The 12,281-nt window shown below is 42.5% G+C and overlaps 1 protein-coding gene across 1 annotated transcript; it reads left to right on the top strand.

Moving 5' to 3' along the window:
• The first annotated feature begins 341 nt into the window (after nucleotides 1–341).
• Nucleotides 342–8,091, top strand: gpr19 (G protein-coupled receptor 19). The gene is made up of 3 exons (XM_061715107.1): nucleotides 342–465; nucleotides 5,171–5,706; nucleotides 6,753–8,091. Exons 2-3 carry the CDS (start codon nucleotides 5,179–5,181, stop codon nucleotides 7,503–7,505), a joined length of 1,281 nt encoding a protein of 426 aa, XP_061571091.1. The 5' UTR covers nucleotides 342–465; nucleotides 5,171–5,178; the 3' UTR covers nucleotides 7,506–8,091.
• The last annotated feature ends 4,190 nt before the right edge of the window (nucleotides 8,092–12,281 follow it).

Raw genomic sequence — 12,281 nt, 5'->3', positions numbered from 1 at the left:
ATTTTGTCAATGCTGCTAAATCTGTTTATTTACTTAACATTAAAGATACATTTGTTAAAAAAAATAAATAAAAAAAGATTTAGAAAAAGTGCTGGAGAAGCCCCCTGCTGGAGAAGACAGGTCCTCATCTTCATCATCATCTTCATCCTCTTCATCATCTTCATCCTCCTGAGGACGCCATGATGCCGCCAGCGCGGACCTGCTGATCTTCATCCTCCTCCTCTTCCTCCTCCTCCTCCTCCTCCCGGATGAAGGTCGGATCCTCGCCCCCCTGCCGGACTCTGTAGGACCCAGATCCGGATCCTGGTCCTGGTTCGGTTCCCGGTTCGGTTCCTGGTTCCTGGTTCGGTTCCGTCGTGCACAGGCCGCCGCCGCCGCGGCCGCGCGCCTTGTTTCCGTGCGCGATGCGCGTGCTGGAGGATCTGGAGGATCTGCAGGATCTGCAGGATCAGTGATGCCCGACAGGTGAGAACCGGGTCCGGGTCCGGGTCCTGGTCCGGGTTTTTCCAGGAGGAGGTTCAGGCGGATCCGGTTCTGGAGTCCGGATGGTCCAGAACCACCTGGTGGACCAGAACCATCATCAGGTGGTCCTGGTCCACCAGGTGGTCTTGGACCTGCTGGTCCAGGAAAGAGCGGAATTAATTTAAAGCGGAATGAGTGTTTACATTTTTTTTCTTTATTTTTTTTGTTATTTTTTTTAAATATTTTTTTTTATTGTTTTTTTTATTTTATTATTTTTTTAATTTAATTTTAACCTTTTTTTCTATTTTATTTTATTTATTGTTTTCACTTTATTTCATTTGTTTTATTTCATTTATTTTTATTTTTAAAATTGTTTTTATTTATTTTTATTTTATAATTTTTTTATTTTATTTTATTTAATTTTTATTTATTTTTATTTTATTTTATTCATTTATGTATTTTTCTGAATAAGTGTATACCTGATCGTGGAATTATTCTATTCGGATTTAAAATCGGAATAAACCAGCCACTTACTTCAGAATTAAGTTTACCTGCTGGTCCAGATCAGCTGCTGGTCCAGGACCATTTTATTTTATTTTTTTTTATTAATTGATTTAGTTTTTTATTAATTTAATTTATTTTTTTTTAATTTAATTTAATTTTTCTTTTTTTCTTTTTCTTTCTCTTTGTTTTTTTATTTTAATTTTTATTTATTTTATTTTTTGTTTTGTTTTGTTTTATTTATTTTTTTCTGTATTTATTTTTCTGAATGAGTGTTTACATGATCGCAGAATTATTCTATTCAGATTTAAAATCAGAATAAACCAGCCACTTCAGAATTACGTTTAAACTGGAATGGCCATTTTCATTCAGAATTAGGTGTTTACCTGGTCATTTTTACTCATTTTAAATCCATCCATCCATTATCTATACCCGCTTTATCCCTTGCGGGGTCACGGGGGTCTGCTGGAGCCTATCCCAGCTCATTTTTAGGTGAGAGGCAGGGGTTACACCCTGGACAGGTCACCAGTCCATCACAGGGACACATATAAACACACAAACCATGCTCACAACCACACTCACACCTACGGGCAATTTACAATCACCAATTAACCTAATATGCATGTTTTTGCATGCATTTTAAATCTGATTTAATTTTAATTCTGAATTAAAGAGGAATTAAACTTCCCATGTAAACTCAGTGACAGAACAAACATGTTCTGGTTCTGACCCGCCTGGAGACCCGGACCCCCTCAGAGGCGCCACCAGGGGGGGCCAGATGTTACACTGAAAAAACTCTAAATGTTACCAGGAATATCTGTCTTATTTCTACTTAAAATGTCTCATTTTTAGTCAGAAAATCTCATTACGCTTAAAACAAGACTCTCAAATCTCTAGGGGGGGCCACGGCCCCCCCTAGAGATTTACTGGCCCCCCCATGGAAGAGTTTCAGGGCCAGGCAGGAGAAAAATAAAAATAATATTTTAAAGGAGGAAGATTTTTTTTTTCATTATGCACTTCGAGAAAAAAGTTGAAATGTTGAGAATAATGTTGAAATTTCTTGAATAAAGTTGAAATGTTGAGGTAAAAGGCAGGTATAAATGTTTAGTTTTGGACCAAATGGTCCTGGAAAGTCCTGATATTAATTTGAAAAATAAATAAATAAACAATTATCATATAGAGTGATATAATATAAAGTAATATATGTAATACTATAATAGCATATAATAATATAATAATATCCTAATATAACATAATAATTATTATATTATTATATAACATATAACAAAATGATATCACCATACTATAATATATAACAATATAATAACACCTTAGTTTAACATCCATAATATATAACAATATAATAACACCTTAGTTTAACATCCCGGAGTTCAGCTCTAATTAAAAAGTCCTCCCTCATCAGGAAGGAGTTGGTTGCTAGGCAACGCGCCGCTGCGTCGGCTCGGCGGCGCCTGGAAACGGATCTGTTCTCCAGCGGGTTCTCCAGGTCCGTTAATGTCCCCGGACGGTTCTGGACCCGGGAGACCCGAGACCAGGGAGACCCGAGACCAGGGAGACCCGAGACCAGGGAGACCCGAGACCAGGGAGACCCGAGACCAGGGAGACCCGAGACCAGGGAGACCCGAGACCAGGGAGACCCGAGACCCGGGAGACCCGGTCTCGGTCCCGGAGAGAAGGAACTAATGAAATCAGCAGCTCCGGGTCCGAGAGAATCAGCTGATTAAATAAACAAACATCAGATTTCTGCTGTTGGACAGACCAGACCTGGACCTGGACCTTTTTTCCTTCAAATTTCGCCTTTTTTCCGCCTTTATTTCTTGAAATTTCGCCTTTTTTCCCACATTTTTTCCTTATTTTTTCCTTATTTTTTCCTTATTTTTCCTCTTTTTTCGCCTTTTTTTCGCCTTTTTTTCCTTATTTTTTCTCTTTTTTTCTCTTTTTTTCGCCTTTTTTATTTCAAATTTTGCCTTTTTTTCCTTATTTTTTCCTTATTTTTCCTCTTTTTCTCTCTTTTTTTCTCTCCTTTTTTCCCTCTTGAAATGATTTTTTTCCCTCCTGCACCTGCAGTTCCTCTACTGACCACCAGGGTCTGGATACAGCAGTGATTGGTGGTCCATTTTTTATTTATTTTATTTCACCTTTATTTAACCAGATTAGATTAAAACCTCTTTTCCAAGAGTGACGTGGCCAAGGAGCAATGCAGCAGCACGTCCACAAATAACACACAAATAACAGCAATAAAGATCCTCAGATAAAGGATTAGTCCATACGGGGATCAGGGATAAAAATATATTAAAAAAAAAATACAATTTCAAGAATAAAGTGGAAATTTTGTGAATAAATGTCTCCTCTTCCATCAAATCCAGTTAGAGCGACTGACAGCTCTGCAGCAGCAGCCGTAACTAACTAACTAACTAACTAACTAACTCACTAACTAACTAACTAACTAACTACCGTAACTAACTAACTAACTAACTAACTAACTAACTAACTAACTAACTAACTAACTAACTAACTAACTAACTAACTAACTAACTAACTAACTAACTAACTAACTAACATCCTTGGAGTGGAACGTTAAGGCTACATTTTTGAAGTTATGCAACTGCATATGTGTCATATCTGTTTCAAATCAATTTCAACTTTATTCACGAGACTTTATTCATTATTTATTCACGAAATTTTGACTTTTTTCTCGACATTTCAACTTTTTTTTTGACATTTTGACTTTTTTCTCAACATTTCGACTTTTTTCTCAACAATTTTTTCTCGAAATTTCTAATTTTTTCTCGACATTTTGACTTTTTTCTCGAAATTGTACTTCAACATTAGTCTCGACATTTCAACTTTTTTCTCGACATTTTGACTTTTTTCACGAAATTTTGACTTTTTTCTCGACATTTCGACTTTTTTCTCGACATTTCGACTTTTTTCTCGACATTTCGACTTTTTTGTTGAAATTTCGACTTTTTTCTCAATATTTTGATTTTTTTGTCGACATTTCGACTTTTTTCTCGACATTTCGACTTTTTTGTTGAAATTTCGACTTTTTTCTCAATATTTTGATTTTTTTGTCGACATTTCGACTTTTTTCTCGACATTTTGACTTTTTTGTTGAAATTTTGACTTTTTTCTCGACATTTTGACTTTTTTATCGACATTTCGACTGGTTCTACTGGACCTCAGGTAAGGGATTAGTTTCCATACTGGTTCTACTGAACCCCCTGGTGTCCCGCAGGGTTCAGTTCTGGGGTCTTGAGAAGTTTAATCCAGAATCAGCATCAATGTTCATTGTTATGCTGACAGGTCCGTGGACTGCGCGGCCATTTGTTTTGCAATGACAAAATAAAAATAGAGAAATAATCCAAAATAATCCGTTCCCCATCTTTTGTTTTGAAAATAAAAAACGGAAAATGGATCCTTATCCATTATCCGATTTCATTGATGTGTTTGAAAATAAAAATTGGGAATTAAAACAGCGAGTGGAAAACTCTTTTCAGCAGTATGTTAGAGTTCAGTACATGTTATTGATTATTGATTGGACGCTGCAGCTGAACGGACTGTCACAACATCACTGCAGTTCCATGACGGAGTGAAGACAGATTACAGATTAAACTCATGTTTCACTCCCAGGTTTATATTTGATTTATTTTCTGTTTCAACATTAAAAAAATCTAAAACTGTTCATTTTCAATCTGATCAACAAAAGAACCAGAAACAACTTTCTTCATTTATTACTGAGCATGTGCAGTATTCTTATATCCCCCCATTTGTCCAATCCTTGTTTTCAGTTTCCTTGGAAACGAATAGGAAATAGAGAAAATGATGTTGTGACAGTCCGTTCAGCTGCAGCGTCCAATCAATAATCAATACCATGTACTGAACTCTAACATACTGCTGAAAAGAGTTTTACACTCGCTGTTTTAATTCCCAATTTAGATTTTCTAACACATCAATGAAATCGGATAACGATCCGTTTTCCGTTTTCCGTTTTTTTATTATCAAAACAAAAAATGGAAAACGGATTATTTTGGATTATTTCTCTATTTTTATTTTGTCATTTCAAAACGAAAAACGGATGGCCGTGAAGTCCACGGACCCTGATGATACTCAGCTGTATTTGTCTATGAAGATGAACCAGAACCGTTAGCTAAACCTCTGACCCGGTCTGTTTCTGTCTCCGCAGCTGCAGCGATGGTTCTGGCCCCGCCCACCAACCGGTCTGACTCCGCCCCCTTCGCTCCGCCCCCGACGCCGCGTCACATGTCCTTCAACTCCAGCGTCCCGGCCTCGTTACCCAGCAGCCCCCTGGGCGGCGGCGGCGCGGCCCAGCCCAACGGGACGGCGTCCCCCGCGCTGCTAGCGGCGGGTGAGCTAGCGGCGGGCGAGCTAGCGGCGCTGGGAGTGGCCTTCGCGCTGCTGTGGCTGGTGTCGGTCGTTGGCAACGCGCTGGTGGTCCTGGTGATCCACCGCAGCCGCCGCGCCCAGTCCACCACCAACTACTTCGTGGCGGCGCTAGCCTGCGCCGACCTGCTGCTCAGCCTGGGCTGCGCGCCGCTAGCGCTGCTGCAGGTGGCGGCGGCGGGGCGCTGGCCGCTGGGCGGCGCCGCCTGCAGGGCGGTGCGGTTCCTGCAGCACCTGTGCCCCGGCGTGCAGGTGCACGTGCTGCTGTCCATCGCCGTCGACCGGTTCTACACCATCGTGCACCCGCTCAGCTTCAAGGTACGTTAGCTGTTAGCTGTTAGCTGTTAGCTCAGCTTCAAGGTACGTTATCTGTTAGCTGTTAGCTCAGCTTCAAGGTCAGTTAGCTGTTAGCTGTTAGCTCAGCTTCAAGGTCAGTTAGCTGTTAGCTGTTAGCTGTTAGCTCAGCTTCAAGGTACGTTAGCTGTTAGCTGTTAGCTGTTAGCTCAGCTTCAAGGTCAGTTAGCTGTTAGCTAAGCTTCAAGGTACGTTAGCTGTTAGCTCAGCTTCAAGGTACGTTAGCTGTTAGCTGTTAGCTCAGCTTCAAGGTCAGTTAGCTGTTAGCTCACCTTTACTTTATTCACCAAATTTGGACTTTTTTCTCAGCATTTCGACTTTTTTCTTGAAATTGTACTTCAACAATAGTCTCGATATTTCGTCTTTTTTCTCGACATTTCAACTTTATTCATGAAATTTTGACTTTTTTCTCAACATTTCGACTTTTTTCTCGACATTTCAACTTTTGTTCTCGACATTTCAACTTTATTCATTAAATTTTGTCTTTTTTCTCGACATTTCAACTTTTTCTCGACATTTCGACTTTTTTCTCAACATTTCAACTTTTTTCTCGACATTTCGACTTTTTTCTCGTCATTTCAACTTTCTTCTCGAAATTTCGACTTTTTTCTCAAAATCTCGACTTTTTTACTTTTTTTTTTTACATTTTTTTACTTCAAAATTAATCTCGACATTTCAACTTTATTATCAACATTTCAACTTTATTCATGAACTTTTGACTTTTTTCTCAACAATTCGACTTTTTTGTCGAAATTGTAATTAGTTAATCTTTATTTCGGTCAATAAGCAAGATAATGAACATTTACAGGTTTTTCTTTGGTCAACATGGTGATTATTTTCCCACCTTTTAACATAATAGAATATCCAAAAAGAACAACTACTTTAGGTCCAGTTTTAGTAGTTTATGTCCACTTATAGTATGTTAGGTCCAGTTGTAGTACTTTGTATTAGTTTTGAACCTGTAGATGTTTCATTGTTTCATCTCTTCACTAATAGTTATTTTTCCCCAGGTTTCTCGTGAGACGGCTAAGCGAATGATCGCGGCGTCGTGGCTGCTGGACGCCGCCTTGGCCGCGCCGTGCGTCGTCCTCTACGGCGGCGCTAGCTCCGCTAGCTCCGGCGGCTGCGACTACTTCCTGCCTAGCGACGGCTGGGCCGGCGTCACCTACGCCGCGGTGCAGCTGCTAGCCGGGTTCCTGGCGCCGGCGGCGCTAGCGGCGTCCTTCTACCAGCGCGTGGTGCGGCACGTGTGGCGCGTGGGCGCCGACGGGCGCTCGCTGCGCCGCACCACCAACGTGGTCCCGCGGACTAAAGTCAAGACCATCCAGATGTTCCTGGTGCTGAACGGCGTCTTCTTCCTCAGCTGGGCGCCGTTCTACGCCGCGCAGCTGTGGCGCCCGGCCGGCCCGGACCCGCGCTACAGCCGCCGCCGCGAGCTAATGCTGTTCGCCGCCGTGGCCTGGACCTGCCTGGGCTCGGCGGCGTCCAAGCCCACGCTCTACTCCGTCTTCAACGCCAACTTCCGGCGCGGCATGAGGGAGACGTTCTGCTCGTCCTCCATGAAGTGTTACCGTAGCAACGCCTACACCATCACCGCTAGCTCCCGCGTGGCTAAGAAGAACCACGTGGGCGTGGTGGACCTGCCGGCGCCGGCCAAGGCCGCCAGGGACGAGAAGTACGACGCCTTCGGCCGCGACGCCAAGGAGAAGAAGCTAGCCTGGCCGAGCAGCGGCAGCGCTAACCCGCCCAACACCTTCGTGTGAGCGCTAGCTGGATGCTAATGGGCTAGCTGGACACTAATGTGCTAGCTGGAGGCTAACGTACTAGTTGGAGGCTAACGAGCTAGTTGGAGGCTAATGTACCAGCTGGACGCTAATGAGCTAGTTGGAGGCTAATGGACCCTAACATGCTAGCTGTACGCTAACATGCGAGCTGGATGCCATCGTGCTAGCTGGATGCTAAAATGCAATCTGGAGGCTAACGGACGCTAAGGTGCTACTTGGACGCTAATGAGCTATTTGGATGCTAATGTGCTAGCTGGAGGTTAATATGCTAGCTGAATGCTAACATGCTAGTTGGACACTAACATACTAGCTGGATGCCATCGTGCTAGCTGGATGCTAAAATGCAATCTTGAGGCGCTAAGGTGTTAGTTGGACGCTAATGAGCTATTTGGATGCTAACGTACCAGCTGGACACTAACATGCTAGCCTGATGCTAGCGTGCTAGCCTGATGCTAGCGTGCTAGCTGGATACTAATGTTTATAACTGGATGCTAACATGCTAGCTGGATGCTAGCGTGCTAGCTGTACGCTAACGTGCTAGCTGGATGCTAACATACATACTCTTCTGCTGCTTTTCTACTTCTCTCTGATCAGGTGTTTGTTCCGTGTCGGTTCTGTTTCGTGTTGACGTGGAGCCGCTAGCTTCGTCCTGACCGTCTTGTCTGCTCGCTGACATGTGGCGTTAGCTAATGTGACATCATGTGCTTTAGCGTTAGCTAGCAGAACCCTGAAACAAACCCCTTTTCCACCAAACCAGTTCCAGTTCTGGTTCTGGTTCACAATAGGGCTGGGTGATATATCGAGATTTTAATATATGTCGATATATTTTCAAACGCGATATGGTACGAGAAAATATCGATTATATCGATTTTTAATTTTTTTTTTTTTTTTTTTTTTTTTTTGATATAGCTTATTTTGTGACAAATTGACTTCAATGTTTTATTTGAGATTTGCACAAATGTTTTGTTATTATATGACTTTTGGTCCATATCGCCCAGCCCTAGTTCACAACCAGGAACCGGGTGCTAAGGGCAGCTACATCAGTTACGTCGTTGCGTTTGCGTGAAAGTTGCAAAAGTTGGAACCGGTTCTTCTGGCCCGGAACCAGAACTGGAACTGGAACCGGTTTGGTGGAAAAGGGGCAGCAGTGTTGTCTAATAAAAAGTTTGTTTAGCTGTGGGGGGGGATGGGGTCTTTCTTTGTTTGTAAAATACTTTATTAATAAAGTATTTTTAACTGAAGACTTTGAACATGAAGCCGAGTTTTTAGGGTCGAGTCCTTTTTCACCTTCATTCATTTCTCCGGGCCGTTTCCACCTGGAACCTGAAGACCTGAAGACCTGAACCTCCACCTCAGGTCAGTCACAAGCTAATGCTAGCACATGCTAACACATGCTAACACATGCTGCTAATTAACGATACTTAATTCTGATCAGATCTGTCCAAACGTCTACCGTCTGGTCTTTATTACACTTTATATTATTGTAGAGGACCTTCAGGTCTGGATCTGGATCCTAGTGGTCTGTAGAGGACCTGCAGGTCTGGATCTGGACCCTAGTGGTCTGTAGAGGACCTGCAGGTCTGGATCTGGACCCTAGTGGTCTGTAGAGGACCTGCAGGTCTGGATCTGGACCCTAGTGGTCTGTAGAGGACCTGCAGGTCTGGATCTGGACCCTAGTGGTCTGTAGAGGACCTGCAGGTCTGGATCTGGACCCTAGTGGTCTGTAGAGGACCTGCAGGTCTGGATCTGGACCCTAGTGGTCTGTAGAGGACCTGCAGGTCTGGATCTGGACCCTAGTGGTCTGTAGAGGACCTGCAGGTCTGGATCTGGACCCTAGTGGTCTGTAGAGGACCTGCAGGTCTGGATCTGGACCCTAGTGGTCTGTAGAAATGTCGAGAAAAAAGAGGAAAAAAAAGAAGAAAAAAAGAAGAAAAAAAAGGAAAAAAGAAGAAAAAATAGAAAAAGAGGAAAAAAGAAGAAAAAAAAGAAGAAAAAAGAAGAAAAAAATAGAAAAAAAGAGGGAAAAAATAAGAAAAAAAAGAGAAAAAAAGAGAAAAAAAGTAATAAAAAAAAGAGGAAAAAAAGGAAAAATATGGGAAAAAAGAGGGAAAGAAAGAGGAAAAAAGAGAAAAAAAGAGGAAAAAAAGAAGAAAAAAGAGGAAAAAAAAGGAGAAAAAAGGAAAAAAAGAGGGAAAGAAGAAGAAAAAAACGAAAAAGAGGAAAAAAGAGGGAAAAAGGAAGGAAAAAAAGAGGGAAAAACGGAAAAAATAAGGAAAAAAAGGAAAAAAGAGGAAAAAATAGAAAAAAAGAGGGAAAAAAGAAGAAAAAAAGAGAAAAAAAGAGGGAAAAAAGAAGGAAAAAAGAGGAAAAAATAGAAAAAAAGAGGAAGAAAAGAGGAAAAAAATAGAAAAAAGAGGAAAAAAAGAGGGAAAAAATAGGAAAAAAGGGGAAAAAAGAGGAAAAAAGAAGGGAAAAAAGGAAAAAAGACCCTAGTGGTCTGTAGAGGACCTGCAGGTCTGGATCTGGACCCCCCCTTTTCTATTGTTGAATCATTAAGTTGGTAGGAATTATACTTTTTAGAAAAGTAGCAAACTGGTCGCTACAACGGGCTTTCTTCCTCCACTTGAAGGTTTAAATAACTTTTTTTTTATTGAAAGACGATGCAAACATACAATCCACCACCAGGGGGAGACAAACACTCAGCGGTGGAAAATCAAGACACAATGAAACCAATGAACTACAAAAAGAGAGTCTAATGGTTCTATTCATTGTTTGACCTCATTTTCAAAAATACAAAAGAGAGGCTTTTGATTAATATACCGGGATTTATGAATAAACAATTTTGCCAAAAGTATAATAAGATTAATAATATAAAATTGTTTTTTTTGACAGAAGGATAGTCAATGAAGCCAAAGAATAATGTCCAAAGCAAAGGGAGAAATGTGGATCAACACAAACACAAATCAAATTACAGATATTGTTCCATAATGTTGTAGAGAAAGAGCAACTCCAAAATAAATGAAAAACATCTTCATTGATCCTTCACAGAAACAACAGACAGGGTCTTTTTTGAAGCATTGATGAAAAACTTTACATGTGTCGACTCTGTGAATTATTTTAAAAGATACTTCTTTCATTTTATTTGTAATTAAGTATTTTTCAGGTAACGACCAATTCTTTTTCCAATCAAGATAGTTAACGAGGTTATTCCAATAAGAAACCCATATGGAATTGATACATCCTTCTGAAACGATGCATTTAAATATGTTTCTTACGGCTCCATCTACGTCTCTCTGCTGCAGTTCCTCCGTCCCTCCACCAGGGGGAGCTGCAGTTCCTCTATCCTCCACCAGGGGGAGCTGCTGGCCAGGGGGGGGAACAGACTGAGCTGTTTGTTTTTGTTTTATTAAATAAAATAAAATTAAATAAAAGTAAGTCATTACAAGAGACGGTTTAAGAAAAAATAAAAAATAAAAATTGAAAATTAAAGGAGGAACCATCAGGACCTGGAAGTTTCTGTGATTATTTTTAATATCGACTGCCAGATTAGATGCAAACACATTTTGAAACATAGAAATTTATGTCAAAAAAGAAAATGACAGGGAGACACAGATCTCTCTTCGTCTCGAGTGAAGAAGCCGAGTCGCTTTACCTTTTTTTTGGATAAAACTTTGTGTTCTCCGTTAATTTCTAAACGTTCTGCTATTATGAAACATAACTAGATGTTTACAGCATGATACAATGTACATAATTGTGATAAAAAGCAGAAAAAATAATCATGAGTATTTTACCCCAGCGATAAGGTGCTGGAAGATTTAGAAAATTACCCTTGAAAGTTCTTGAAAAGTGCTTGAATTTGACCTTGAAACATGTGTAGGAACCCTGGGAACCCGTCTGGAAGCAGATCATGGTGGTCCTGCAGGTCCTGGGTCCTGCAGGTCCTGGTTCCTGCAGGTCCTGGTTCCTGCAGGTCCTGGTTCCTGCAGGTCCTGCAGGTCCTGCAGGTCCTGCAGGTCCTGGTTCCTGCAGGTCCTGGTTCCTGCAGGTCCTGCAGGTCCTGCAGGTCCTGCAGGTCCTGGTTCCTGCAGGTCCTGGTTCCTGCAGGTCCTGGTTCCTGCAGGTCCTGGTTCCTGCAGGTCCTGGTTCCTGCAGGTCCTGGTTCCTGCAGGGTCTGGTTCCTGCAGGTCCTGGTTCCTGCAGGTCCTGGTTCCTGCAGGGTCTGGTTCCTGCAGGTCCTGGTTCCTGCAGGTCCTGGTTCCTGCAGGGTCTGGTTCCTGCAGGTCCTGGTTCCTCCTGGTCCTGGTTCCTGCAGGTCCTGCAGGTCCTGGTTCCTGCAGGTCCTGGTTCCTGCAGGTCCTGGTTCCTGCAGGTCCTGGTTCCTGCAGGGTCTGGTTCCTGCAGGTCCTGGTTCCTGCAGGTCCTGGTTCCTCCTGGTCCTGGTTCCTGCAGGTCCTGCAGGTCCTGGTTCCTGCAGGTCCTGGTTCCTGCAGGGTCTGGTTCCTGCAGGTCCTGGTTCCTGCAGGTCCTGGTTCCTGCAGGGTCTGGTTCCTGCAGGTCCTGGTTCCTCCTGGTCCTGGTTCCTGCAGGTCCTGCAGGTCCTGGTTCCTGCAGGTCCTGGTTCCTGCAGGTCCTGGTTCCTGCAGGTCCTGGTTCCTGCAGGTCCTGGTTCCTCCAGCAGGGGGGGATGTTGGACAGCGTTTTCACCGTCCCAGGATCTGAAAAGCTGCTGTTTCCTGGAGGAGGAGAATCTGACCC

The sequence above is a fragment of the Cololabis saira genome, chromosome 23, assembly GCF_033807715.1.
Source record: "Cololabis saira isolate AMF1-May2022 chromosome 23, fColSai1.1, whole genome shotgun sequence".
Classification (NCBI taxonomy): Eukaryota; Metazoa; Chordata; class Actinopteri; order Beloniformes; family Belonidae; genus Cololabis; species Cololabis saira.
Note: the sequence above shows the minus strand (reverse complement) of the source record. Positions and strands in the feature narration are given on the sequence as shown.